Consider the following 14,780-nt stretch of genomic DNA (forward strand, 5'->3'; position numbering starts at 1 on the left):
GATCTAGTTAACACCCCCTCCCCCCTATGTCACAACTTGTCGTACCCCCTCCCCCCCTAAAAGCGTTACGTAATTTATGAATGGTCCCTTACCAATTACGCTATTCCCGCCCCTGGACTTTAGAAAATATTCACAATACCATAATAGTAATCAAATCACTAAGCTTTTTCGATATTGGAGCACTTTGAAAGCAAATCATGTTCTCTGCTAATTGATCAAATGCCCAATGTGCTTTGTATATTGAGCGATTATTTTGTTAATACAGTTTGTAATTTTTTTTAAATACCGATATCACCAATTTATTAATTTCTAGTACCGAAAATACCGGTTTTTAAAATCCTCTGGTTTTTCCAACCCTAATCCCACTGTCAAATTCCAGGAACAAACCTTCGACAACATCATTTTGGTGATTCTAACACCATCTTTCGAGTTCTCATTCAACTAGCAGAACGCACTTTTACTAGTTTCTTTCAGCGTGCAATCGCGGGAGCATGTCAGAAGCTTTCGGAAGTGTGGTTCTTTTCTCACCGTGATGAGAGTGAGAAGAATGGCAAATGGAATGAAACGATCAATCCATTTAAACTTGATCGCGGCTAAATTCGGGTAGTACCTATGAGGCCTGCGTTTGTGAGAATCGTTTTCTAATAAACGATATCTCGAATATTATATATTCATGTAATGTTGAGTGCAGAAATTACGATTTCCAAATACTACTACTTTTTTGGGAAATATACTAATGAAGCAAACTATGATTTTTGTTTGGAGAACTGTTTCATTCATTCATAAAATCTTCGAGCATATCGTTAATAGTGAACATTTCTAAAGGAAATTAAGCATAAGCATAAGCATAAGAGATCGCCCGTAGTTGCTTGAACATTTCTAAAGGAAATTAAATTCAAAATAGGCGAATCAACTGAATTGAAAATCAACATGCTCATGATACTCACCCAAACAACCACCAAGTTGCTGCCACTAATCGACCGGACAGATTTTTCGGAGCTTCACCTCCGCCTTGTGGTGTGAGAGAAGTCATACAAAACCAAAGACATTCTTTGATGTTGAATTCGCGTTTTTCGTCATCATTTTTATATTTTTCGCGGTTGTTTTGGTAACTGTACGGGCTGTATCGATCAAAAATCCACATCAAGAAACTAGTGAAAAAGTATGCTGCCAAAATGCAAAGCCACACGTTCGTTTCCAGCACAGTTAAAAATTTAAACAAAGAACTGGGTGTGCTTGGTAGTTGCATCATTATAGAAATTCCTACTAAATCGTAATATGGCACAGTAAAATCGATTACTGTTTCACGTTCCGCCATCACAGACATAGATCCTAAACCAATATCAGCTTGCTTGTCGATTAATTTTCGTACGATTCCATTCCACTCTCCTTTCTCATTCATGTTACCAAATTTTCCATCTTCGACTTCTTTAATTTCGTAATCGAACTTCACAATTTTCGCGATTTCATCTAGTAGATCAATGCAATACCCTTTAAATCCCTTGGGTGCAGTTGAATCTCGTATTATGAATGGTTCTTGCTAGAAAAAAAAGAAAATTGTATTATTATTACTGTGAAAATGATCAGTATTGTCGATAGTGTAAATTTTAATCTGTTTCTTCAACATCATATTGTGTTTAATTAAGGTAGCTAAATGGATTGAGAGCAAATTAAGGACACGTGGAATCTCTGCCGAGACAAGTAGAAATAATGTCTAGCAATGAAGATCAGTCACGTTGATCAGACCTGATATTGCGCTATCTAACAAATTTTACTGAACTTTCGGTAAAGTAGCTTTTGATTGAAATGCCACACGAAGGATATGCATGTACGCCTCTTCATACAAAAAATCGAAGGAAGGAAGTGACCAAGTAAAATGCGATTGAAAAGTTTTTTTTAATGCGTAATGACTTTGAATCTGTGTTTACATACCATAATGAAAGGGGAAGGCGCAAATTATATCGAGAATAATTTTAAATATAATCATAAATCGCAAGATAAAACTGAAGAGCGTTCCAACATCAACACTCTCGTGATCCTTATATTAAATCTATCAAGATGTCGTAAACGAAATGAACTATAGCACAGAGGAGTAATTAGAACAATTACCAAAATATTTGTTTTCGTTTTTTGATTTAGTCATTATTGTTTTGCATACCTAAAAGCATCCTGCATAATGTGACAAAATTAGGAGTATATGCAATGAATAATTTGACAAAATTAGGAGAATATACGTATGTCAAAAAATGCTAAAAATTTTTTGCATGGATGCAAATTATGATAATTTAAGAAATGTACATAATTTGCTCAAACTTTCAAGTATCTTTCTGTGGCCCGGAGGGCCTACTCTTATGTAACAGTCGACTCAGCTCGACGATTTGGGACAATGTCTGTGTGTGTATGTAACGGACAAACTCTCATTCGTCTTTCTCAGCAATGGCTGAACTGATCTTATCCAAACCAATTTTAAATGAAAGGCCTAACACCCAGACAGAACGCTATTAATTTGTTTTTGATTCTGATGTTTATTTTCTAGGATATGAATGAGAGAATGTGTAAAAATGGCGTTTTTTTATTCAAATCGTTTATTTGATAAGGCACGTTGCGTTAGCTTAAAGGTGCCAATTTAGTTTTGTTTTACATTTTAAATTGCATAAAACTAGGAGATTACATATTGATTTTTTTTAAAATGAAACTAATGTGATTTTATAGCTATCTTATATATCTACACGAGGGGATAATATTATTTTCGTAAGATTAGGGGGGTCATTTAGTTTTTGTGGCAATATGGTTTGACATTTTTATCAGTGAGATTATTGGAGCAAATAATGTTTAACTAAGGGGGAAATTTTTTTACGACTATCTTAAAAGTAGGAATAACTAGAGGGCATGATTAAATTTTGTAAAGATTCGTAATTATAGTTATTTTTCTGGGTAGTAGAGTTGGTCATTTTCAACGAGATTATATAATATAATAGTTAAAACTAGAAGAGAAGAAGAGCTAAAGGAGAAGCGTGAAGATATTGGGGGGGGGGGGGGGGTAGGGGTGTTACTTTTGGGTATAAGAGTCAGGGGAGGGAGGGTAGACAAAGATGGCAGGGAGAGAAAATTATTTCAGTTTCAGGCATCGTGAGATCAACGGATGGATTACAAACTCGGGTGGCCTTCATCAGGGGAATCATGTACTGGGACGCCGGGTGGTCCTCCTCAAGATGGCAGGGGGTTTTCCAGACGATTTCATAGTACGGCTCAGATGTGGATCGGCTACATTTCGAGTTAAGCGTGTTATGTTCGTGCCGTACAGAGCTGCCATTTATACAGATTTATCTGTATTATACAGATTTTTAAGGACAGAAACAGACTTGATACAGAATACAGATTTAATACAGATTTTCAATGTTCAATACAGATTAACACAGATTTTAAGAATTTTCAATTGGCGGACCCTTTCTGAAATCATTTTCATTAACTTTGGCCGTTTCTTCAATAAATAATTGTCAAATGAACCATAACACTTTTAAAAAATTAAAAACTTGAGTTGGGAAATGTACAGATTACTTTAAAGTACACAATTCAAATTCCGGTTTAATGCTTGAATTTATAGTAGACAATACTTGAGGCTTATAAATGGGAATCAATCATCTAAATTCTTTTTCTGCATTCAATACAGACAAAAACAGATTTTTTGTAACGAGGATACAGATTTTCAAAAAAATAATCTGGCAGCTCTGGTGCCGTAGGTCCCGTGTTTGTTGGCTTATTCGATACAGATGCTTTGATACAGGTGGAAGAGGGTTCTGAGAATGATAAGGAAAATAAGAAGGGGCAGTTAGACTTGTATATTGATGGTTTTCACAAAGGTATAAATAAGGGACATATATAGTACATCACGGCTTGCCAGCACATCTCGAACCGGGACGTTGGTTGGTATTCCTCGGGCCCTCAGGGTATCCATTAGCCGAGACCTGGCGGAACTGTACTCGGTCCACGCCCAGACATTGTGCTCGATGTCGTGATAGCCGTCGCCACAAGCGCAGATACCACTATCCACGAGCCCAATACGCCGGAGATGTGCAGCCAGCGTGTAATGGTTCGCCATGAGTCGGGACATCACACGAATGAAGTCACGACCCACATCCATCCCCTTGAACCAAGGTTTCGTCGATACCTTAGGGATTATCGAATGTAGCCACCTTCCCAGCTCCCCACTGCTCCACGAAGTTTGCCAACTTTCGAGGGTTCTCTAATGAGTAATACTGAAAAATTCGCTGAAGCAAATTGGTCTTTCATAAACGTCTCCTTCTAAGGCACCCATCTTAGCTAAGGAGTCTGCCTTCTCATTGCCCGGAATGGAGCAATGAGAAGGGACCCATACCAAGGTAATCTGGAAAGATTTGTCAGATAAAGCACTCAGTAGCTCCCGTATTTTCCCCAAAAAATACGAGGAGTGCTTTCCATGTTTCATCGAGCGAATAGCGTCAATGGAACTGAGGCTATCTGAAACGATGAAGTAATGGCCTGCGGGTAATGTTTCAATGACTCCAAGGGTATACTGAATGGCAGCTAGTTCTGCGGCGTAAACTGAAGCAGGGTCACTGAGTTTGTAGGAGGTGGTGAACTTTTGATTGAAAATACCGAAGCCAGTGGACCCTTCGAGGTTTGATCCGTCAGTATAAAACATCTTAGAACAGTCGACTTCTCGGAATTTATTATAAAAAATGTTTGGAACCACTTGTGGGCGTATGTGGTCCGGAATTCCACTAATCTCGTCTTTCATGGATGTGTCGAAGAAAACAGTAGATTCAGAAGTATTTATGAAATGCACACGGTTGGGATTGTAAGAAGAAGGGTTAATATTCTGCGCCATGTAGTCAAAGTACAGGGACATGAAACGGGTCTGAGAATTGAGCTCAACAAGCCTTTCGAAATTTTCAATCACGACCGGGTTCAAGATATCGCATCGAATGAGCAATCGATATGAGAGTTCCCAAAATCGATTTTTCAACGGGAGAACGCCCGACAGCACTTCTAGACTCATCGTATGGGTCGACTGCATGCACCCTAAGGCGATACGCAAACAACGATACTGAATTCTTTCGAGTTTGATGAAATGTATGTTCGCGGTGGAGCGAAAGAAGAAGCATCCGTATTCCATTACCGACAGTATCGTTGTTTGATACAACCTAATTAGGTCTCCTGAGTGGGCACCCCACCATGTTCCGGTTATTGTACGAAGAAAGTTGATCCTTTGCTGGCATTTCTGTTTCAGATACCGAATATGGCATCCCCAAGTACGTTTCGAGTCGAACCAGACCCCTAGATATTTTACTGTGAAGACCTGAGCGATAGTTTGACCCAATAATAGAAGCTGTAGTTGTGCTGGTTCACGCTTCCTTGAAAATACAACTAGCTCAGTTTTCTCCGTGGAGAATTCGATACTCAGCTTAATAGCCCAAGCAGACAAATTGTCTAAGGTATTCTGTAATGGTCCTTGTAGATCGACAGATTTGGGTCCCGTAACACACACCACGACATCCTCTGCAAGTTGCCTTAACGTGCAGGAATTATCAAGACATTCATCAATGTCGTTGACGTAGAAATTGTATAACAGGGGGCTTAGACAGAAGCCCTGGGGAAGGCCCATGTAGCTAAATCGTGATGTCGATAAGTCACCATGCGAAAAATGCATGTGCTTTTCCGACAACAAGTTTAGTAAAAGGTTGTTTAAAGTCGCTGAAAGACCATGCTGGTGCAGCTTCTCTGAAAGAATGTTGATCGAAACTGAATCAAAAGCCCCCTTAATATCTAGGAACACTAATGCCATCTGCTCTTTGCTAGCATAGGCCATTTGAATTTCAGTTGAGAGCAACGCAAGACAATCGTTCGTCCTTTTGCCTTTGCGGAAGCCAAATTGTGTATCTGACAGTAAGCCATTTGCTTCGACCCAATTGTCGAGGCGGGATAGGATCATTTTCTCGAACAACTTCCGGATACAGGATAGCATTGCGATCGGACGGTACGAATTGTGGTCGGAGGCTGGTTTTTCTGGTTTTTGGATGGCGATGACCTTCACTTGTCTCCAATCGAGTGGGACAATGTTAGCCTCGAGAAACTTATTAAATAAGTTCAACAAGCGTCTCTTGGCAGAGTCAGGCGGATTCTTCAACAAGTTGAATTTGATTCTGTCTGGCCCCGGAGCTTTATTGTTATACGACAAGAGAGCAAGTGAGAACTCCACCATCGAAAAAGGTGTTTCGTTCGCGCTATCGTGAGGAGACGCGGCGCGGTAAATCTTCTGTGCCGGGGCGGAATCCGGACAAACCTTCTTGGCGAAATCGAATATCCAACGGTTTGAATATTCTGCACTCTCGTTAGTACTGTTTCGGTTTCGTAAACGCCGGGCCGTGCTCATCGATGTTTCTCTCGTTAGTCCGTCAACGAACCGGCGCCAGTAACTACGTTTCTTGGCTTTCATCAAACTCTTCATTCGCGTTTCTAACGTCGCATATTGTCGATAGGTAGCGGGTAACCCGTCGTCCCGGAAGGTCTCATACGCGGCGGCCTTCTCCGCGTACACGTCTGAGCACTCTTTGTCCCACCACGGATTAGGAGAGCGTTTTTGTATGTTCGCGCTGGGTACTGGCTTAGTCGCGCTGTCGAGAATCAAGCCAGCCAAAAGCTGTACTCTTCCTCCGGAGGAAGTTCTTGGGTAGATTCGATGTTGTCGGATATCGCGGCAGCATAGCTCTTCCAATCGATATTTCGTGTGAGGTCATACGAAATATTGATTGATTTCAATGGCATTGAACCGTTATTGATTGAGACTACAATCGGCAGATGGTCGCTGCCGTGGGGATCAGGAATTACCTTCCACGTGCAATTTAACCGCAGCAATGATGAGCAAAGGGACAAGTCTAAGGCGTTCGGGCGCGCTGGAGGAGCAGGAATCCGTGTCATTTCACCCGTGTTTGAAATTGTCAAATTGAAGTTATCGCAAAGATCCTGAATTAAGGAAGACCGGTTATCATCATAGAGGCAACCCCATGCTGTACCGTGAGAGTTAAAGTCTCCTAAAACTAGTCGCGGTGCTGGCAGGGATTCTAAGATGTCTTGTAGCCGTCGGTGCCCAACCGCGGTGTTGGGGGGAATATATATGGAAGCTATGCAAAGGCTTTTGCCTTTGGTTTTTACTTGACCAGCGACAATTTCAATTCCTGTTATCGAGGGAAGGTTATTTGTGTAGAAGGAATAGCACTTTTTGATCCCCAAAAGCACTCCTCCATAGGGGGTGTCTCGATCCAAGCGAATAATATTAAAGTCGTGGAAGTTGAGATCTATGTCGGAAGTTAACCAAGTTTCACATAATGCAAATGCATCGCAACTCAAATTATTTATTAAAATTTTGAAGGAATCGATTTTCGGAATGATACTTCTGCAATTCCATTGTAGAACAGTGATCAAATCCGTGACCTCGTTCGATGAGTTAGCCATCGAAGGATACAATCGCTGAGAGGAGGGGCCATTTAGCAGTCAACTGCTTCAAAAATGTTCTCACTGTAGGGAGAAAAGCTAACATAAGACTTTCAATAGAATCAGTAATAGTGAAAGTTTTTATTATCCAGTCCACTATGTCCGAGAGTTTTATAATTCCAGTGCTGTGATTACTCTCGAACTGAAACAAAGGAACACTTGGGATTTTTGATGTTCCTTGAAGTGCTGGGAACTCCTTCTCTGAGCTTAATCCTCCGAGACCAGGAGCTAATTGCTTCGATTTGGTTGCAACACTTCCAATAGATGTCACTGTCGGAGCCCCGTCAAGGGACGCCTTCTGGCCTTTACAAGGAACTTTACGAGAGGAAATGTTTCTCCTCTTCCTATAACTTTTAGGCACCCTAGTAGATGTTCCCTCTTGTGGGTTACCAGCCTCGTCCTCGTCAGGAGGCAAGTGAGTATAGATGGTGGCGTAGCATTCTTTACCATTTCTGCGAAAGAATGTTTGGATCGTCCCACAAGGGAACGTTTCAGTTTATTCCCGCGTAGTTTGTACGCGGGACATGCTGAGATATCATGCAGACTCTCCGCACAGTAAGGACACTTTTCGGCTTGCTTACTGCACGAATCATCTAGATGATTCTCCCCGCATTTTCCACAGCGGGCCTTATTGCTACAATGGGTGGCTGTGTGACCCAGTTGTTTACACTTTGTGCAATTCATGACCCGCGGCACAAACAGACGCACAGGCAGACGCACCTTGTGCAAGAGGACGAAATTTGGCAAAGCGGTACCAGCGAAGGTCACCCGATAAGAGTTTGATTGGGGGTACGTTTTTGAACCATCCCCCGTAACTACTACTGAGTGCAAACGTTTGCACTCAAGTATTTTCACTGGCTGAAGTAAGCGGTCTCTGAAACGGCCAACCCCGTACTTCAGCAGATCCTCGCACGTCAAACTGTCATTGGTTACGACGCCTTCGGATTGTACTTTTACAGCTGGAATATACACGTTATAATCCCGCGTAAAGTGCTCACAGCAAGCAATATCGTTTGCCTGCTTTGAGTTGGCTAGCAACACCCTTACCTTGTCCGAGCGGACCTTTGATATTTCGGTCACAACCGAGAACCGTTCCGTCAGGTCTCTAGAAATCTGAAGAAGATTCAGTGATTTAGTCTTGGGCCGAAAGAAGACCACAAATGGACCAGTTGAGAGTTCTGGATAGCATTTGGGCCGGGGGGGAGCCTTAGAAGTTGAATCCGATTCAACTTCCATTTGACCATCCGGAGAGGGAACCATAGAAAACGTCAACGCACGGGGTCAGCGCCCGCGCAGACGGAAGAAAGCAATAAATGTGTTACAAAAGACAAAAACCACTTAGCTTTAAACTGGTGTCCAACGACGAACCGATCCAGCTTATACAGCTGGCTATTGTTTAATCCTCACACGCGAACAAAAGACTGAGGACCGAACCGAACTGGCAAAATAACCTTGAATGCGGATTAACACTATTCTTTATCGCCACACACAGCACTACGGACTAAAAAAACAACCTTTGTCTCGATGGAGAGCTCGAAAACGAATGAAAAAATGGCGTTTCTTACAGTTTTTTAAATTATCCGACGAAATTGACATAGATAAACACTACATATTTTTAGATAGCTTATACGAATACCTTTCGAACGAGTTATATATTGTTGAAATCGGACTATTATCAAAAGAGATATTTAACTTTAAATACGGACGAAAGATTTTTCCATTTCCCATAGCCAGAAATAAGACCAAAACTTGCAATCTATTATTAACGCCAAAATGGCTAATTTTAGGTCAATAGTATCTTCGGAAAATTTAATGGATGCAATATGCCCTTTCTATTGGAATTGTGCTTTTGCTGATTAATCTCCCTACGAGTGATATATGTTCATAAATTTTCTTGGAAATGATTGTATTGAAATGATGCCTTCAGAAAATTTGTGGCACTTTCTTTAGCGAATAACTTTACTAAAGACATTAAATGTCTATTTTGAATACTTTAAAAGTTATGGCTTGTTGTTTGTACATTACTCCTTGTCGCCAATTTATTGTTCAATATAGTAATAATCGATTTAAATAGACCAAATATTATTACGATGAAACGAATATCTTATTTCCTTTTTCTATCTACAATCGCTAGAAATAACCACCGAACAATTCCAAGTTGTCTAGATGGAACTTGATCACTTATCGGTGAAAAAAAATTGTGAACCTTCTGACTGCAAATTTTCTAACTTTTAACCATCGGATCGATCTGAAACATATCTCGGAAAACGAAAAGCGATATAAATAACTCCAAGCAACAACGTAGCCAAGAGGAGGATTTGGGGTTTAACACCCCCACCCAGCCAAAAACATAAGTGGGTTTAAGAGAAAAAAATATTGATGCTGACTGACTTCATTCAATATTACAATAATAATTATCAAATCAGTACATTGATAACCTCTCGTTTTAAACACCATGAGGACTTTTGAAAAGTTATGAGAAAGGGATCCTGACCTGTAAGTGACCTATTGGCCTTGATCTCACAGTTATCTCATCACATCAATATCAAATACCTGCATTTCAATAGAAACTCATCCAAGAACTCTGAAATCAATCGTAATCCTCAGGTGTGAGATCAATATTCACTTTTGAAGGGACGACGGAAAAGATTTCCCGATTCCAACAAATGGAATTTTAGGGAGAGATTTCCTGATCAAACACGAATGCAAAATAAACTACGAATCTTGGCTACTCGATTTAGCAATAAATTTCGAAACATAGTATTCTGATCGTTAACAGACATACACAAACAAATCTTATACCAGCCAGGTGTGAAATCATAAAATAACTAAACAATCTCAACATTCCCGAAGACAGCGTAATTTTATCTACAGAAATAAACCCTGGAATTTTTTGTGCTAACACAATTGTCAATAGAGAAAACTGCTACATAAAATTTATTAACACAATTGCGAAAGATTTTTTATTGCCACCAAATTTTAAACCTGCATATGAATCACTAGCGAATGTCTATTATTGCTCTTTTGCGGTTAGCGCAAATATGATGCATTCAAACGAACGAAACCAAAAAATTACTAATGAATTAAAAATTAATAACAAGGATCCCCTTATAAAAGGCAAACTTGAAAAACTTTGTCTTGAATTTAATGATATTTTTTTCAATTCAAGGTACACAGAACATACCAATTAACGAAATCAAACACACATATATAAAAATTACAGAATACCCGAATCTCAAAAGCAAGAGATTTAGAATCAAATACAAAAAAATTCTCAAGGACGGAATAATTCAAAATTCGACTTCACCCTAAACTCACCTATCGTACTAGCCCCGAAGAAAACCACTCCAACTGAAGACAAAAAATGGCGAATCGTTATAGATTACCGTCAGCTTAATAAAAACATCACACCAGACAAATTTCTTTTACCTCGTATAGATGAAATTCTGGATCAGCTAGGTCGAGCTAAATATTTTTGGACTTGATGTCCGGATTTCATCAAATCTCGTTAGATAAAAATTCAAAGAAGTATACAGCATTTTCTACAGAAACAGATCATTATGAATTTAATGGTCTCAATATTAGCCAAAACTCCTTTCAACGAATGATGTCAATCGCATTAAGTGGACTACCACCACAATGTGCATTCTTGTACATAGACGACATTATCGTTATTGGATGCTCAATAGACCATCATATCGGAGTATTTAAACATTTACGACAGTTTAACCTGAAATTAAAACCAACCAGATGGCATTTCTTTGAAAATGAGGTTACATATTTAGGGCACCACATTTCCAAAGAAGGCATACAGCCTGACAAAAATAAATATTCAGAAATTTTTAACTATATAATCCCTAAAAACGCAGATGAAGTACGACGCTTTGTTGCCTTTTGCAACTACGTCGCTTCATTCGAAATTTTGCTGATATAACCTACCAACTGAACAAGTTATTACACAAAGAAACAGAATTCAAATGGGATGAAAAATGCCAAAATTCATTTGGGACACTGAAAAAGAAATTGCTTTCTCCACAGATTTTGCAATTTCCAGATTATTAAAAAGAGTAAAAATTTCTGAAGTGGCCCCTCCCATTTTTCACAAAGTGGTGAATTTTGAAAAACATGTTTTAATTTTATTGTTTAGGTACACCTAAACATCTTCGTGAAATATTTTGTCGTTATTCGAAATATTTCTAATAGTTTTAGTTAATGGAAAATTTATACACCTTTTTACTATAATATTTTTTACAGCCAAAGCCTAATTTCGAATTGCACCACACTTCACTGGTGGTTTAACAAATGTTTAGTCTAGAAAATGTCGAAAAAAGTTTTAACAAATGTTAACTATTTCTACTATTCTTTAAACAAGTTTTCAAAAAAAAAAATGCAGTTTTAAATGGTTTTTTCACGCGATATTCATACTGTTTAAGTTGTAAAATGTTGCATATATCAGCTTTCAATTCCAAGAAAAAAAATTTGAGCAAACATGAGGTTTTTAAAATATTTGATTTTTTGTGTTACCCGGCATGCGAAAAACAACGCGCGAGCGAAGCAGTCGCTGGTCGTAGAAATAGTTAATACTAAAGGAGAATCAAATAATTGACTGCAGTACATTGGGCGATTGATTATTTTAGGCCTTATATCTATGGCAGAAAATTTATCATTCGTATGGATCACAAACCACTTATATATCTATTCTCTCTAAAAAATCCCTCATCTAAATTAACACGGATGAGATGGGATTTAGAAGAATACAATTTTGAAATAGAATATATTAAAGGTAAAACTAATGTATTATCTGATTCCTTATCCAGAATTCAAATTACATCAGACACGCTTAAAAATATGTATATAGTCAGGGCCGTCGAGAGCCGCGTCGAGCCCCAAGGCTTGTATTACTGCCGGGCCTTTTCAAACCTAAGCCCTCTAGTTCAGTATGAGTTAGTACCTCTTCAGCCATGGGAAACTCGTGAGTTCGTGGTTTCTATAAGGGGCCGTGCATAAATGACGTAGCATTTTGGGGGGTAGGGAGGGAATACCAAAGTTGTGACGAAGCGTGACGAGGGGGAGGGTAGGGTCAGAAGTTGTGCGACGTAGCATGAAGTACCCATTGTTTAGAGAAAACAATTTAATGATCCTCCATTCCCAAGAAAAATCAATTTAAATGCAAACAAGTTATTTTTGATGCGGTTTTTCATGAGGTAAATTTTACGATTCGCGAAATTAAAAGTTCGCAAAAATACGAAAAGATTTTGTATGCGGATTTAACTTGCTACATTAGTTAGCTAATGTTGCTGACTAGTAGACTTAGTTTGGAAGCTGAATTAAATTTTCACTTCGGATTCAACCAAAAAAAATTTAGTAATTTAGATGAACGTATGGTTCTTAGAATCATTGGCAGCTGCACGATTGTAAACTGAGAGAACTTGTCTTCATGCTCCCCTTGACATATAAAATTCAAAACAAAACTATCAAGTCGTCAAACATTTTGAAAGGACATGTATTAAGCTTCCGGCAGTCGCGCTGGTGCACTGAGTGCATACTGCTCTGAAAAGCTAGCGAATCGTCTTTGGGCACCGGAGGCTGCTCGTTGAGTGGGCCATATGCGCGACTTCCGGAGGGTTAAAAATAAATGAAAAACATATGCAATTTTTTTCATCACCCGGGCGCTTTGCATGGGACGAGGAGGAGGGGGTAGGTAAATGCTACGTTATTTACGAGAAGGAAGTTAGAATTTTGTGAGCAAATGCTACGAAGGGGGAGGGAGGGGTCAAAAATCGCAGAAAAAAAGCTACGTCATTTGTGTATGGCCCCTAAGTGTCCGGTTGACTCATATTGCCATAGATAGCGTGCTAGACAGGTGAATTTCGATAGCTTCTTATTCAATTTGCGGATACTCAGGAATCAGTAGCGTCTAGCTCAAATGGTACGTTCCCCATGTTGATCGGAGATTTGTGCCTTGCAATGAATTGTCTTTCATGATTTCTCTGATGGGAAGGATTGGGGAAGTGGTTAAATTAGGGGTAAGGATTATACCCAAGAGACCACGAACCATTACTTAATCGCTTTGGATATAGAAATGGGATTCGATCAGCAGTCGAAAACCTCGTCTCAATGTGGTATACGCGTTTGATCACAAATCTGTAAATAGATTTGCATGTATACTTGGAATAATGCTAACTCTACCTAGATGTTTGAAGAACATTACGCAAACTTCTATTGTGCATTATATTTGCAATTATATTTTTTTCGAAAAATCGTGCAGAATTTGCATTTTGATTTTAAGTTTATTGCATCATCATTTATTACATGAAGGCATACGAGTTTAGGTGACGCATACGTATATTTGTTATTGTTCGGTGTCTCAAAGCAATATAAGAAGATTCTAGATTTGCACTTTGTTTTCTATAAAAGCTTCATAGCATTTATCTTCAAAAGCTGTTTAGCACGATGTCTATGTTCAGTATGTCGATATAGTGCTAGATTTAATGCTTTACATTTTGGGTGCAATGAAACATTAAAAATACTTGTATACGGCTAGTTAGCAATGGAATCGCTAACTTATAGCTTATCTGGAGTTTTAAATTAGTGCTTATGGTTACTTGGGTAACAACACAAAACAATCAAAACAGAGTATTTTGCACCCCCGGAAGGATGCTGAACGATCTGCAGGTGCTGCAATAGCAAAAATAATAATTCCAACCCCCGGAGGGATTTAGAATTTTTATTTTAACAGTGCGCGGATATATTTCGTTTCGCGAAACAAACACTTCTGCTTGATGATAGTCTGGAACATAATCAGCACGCTATGTCTAACATGGTGAAATCGTAGGGTGTAAACATTGGCCATCTTTTGCTCTCTTTGTACTTTTAACAATAGATCTTAAAGACCGTCTCTAAAAATAAATAGGAATACAGTTTAACCACAATAGGCCACTTTCTGCTTGTAATCTTCACTCATATTTTTAGACATAGTGGGTTGGAATACGATGTTTTGCTTCTACTGTGCAGACAAAGAGACACACGGATTGATTTATTTGCTGGTAGCAATGGAGCAGTTTCCAGCTTTTGTTGTTAGCAAAATGAGATAGTAAAAGAATTAGCTCGAAATTTTCGTTAAAAATTATTTAATCAAAAAGATTTTCAATTTACATAACTTTATCTTATATTGACTCCAAGAAAACCATTTCAAATCTAATTATTAAACAATGCGATATGTCTAACGCAGGAGCCGGTTTTGATATGCT

General features: G+C 38.9%; 1 protein-coding gene across 3 annotated transcripts in view; it reads right to left on the minus strand.

Annotated features, from left to right (window-relative positions):
* Positions 1 to 14,780, minus strand: part of LOC131688618 (ionotropic receptor 25a) — an 800,747-nt gene that overhangs the window by 164,967 nt on the left and 621,000 nt on the right. For all 3 annotated transcript variants that reach the window (XM_058972999.1, XM_058973001.1, XM_058973000.1), the window contains one exon: positions 948 to 1,540. In XM_058972999.1, coding sequence (XP_058828982.1) covers positions 948 to 1,540 — 593 coding nt within the window. The remainder of the gene's footprint in view (positions 1 to 947; positions 1,541 to 14,780) is intronic.

This window comes from Topomyia yanbarensis, chromosome 3 (genome assembly GCF_030247195.1).
Source record: "Topomyia yanbarensis strain Yona2022 chromosome 3, ASM3024719v1, whole genome shotgun sequence".
Lineage (NCBI taxonomy): Eukaryota > Metazoa > Arthropoda > Insecta > Diptera > Culicidae > Topomyia > Topomyia yanbarensis.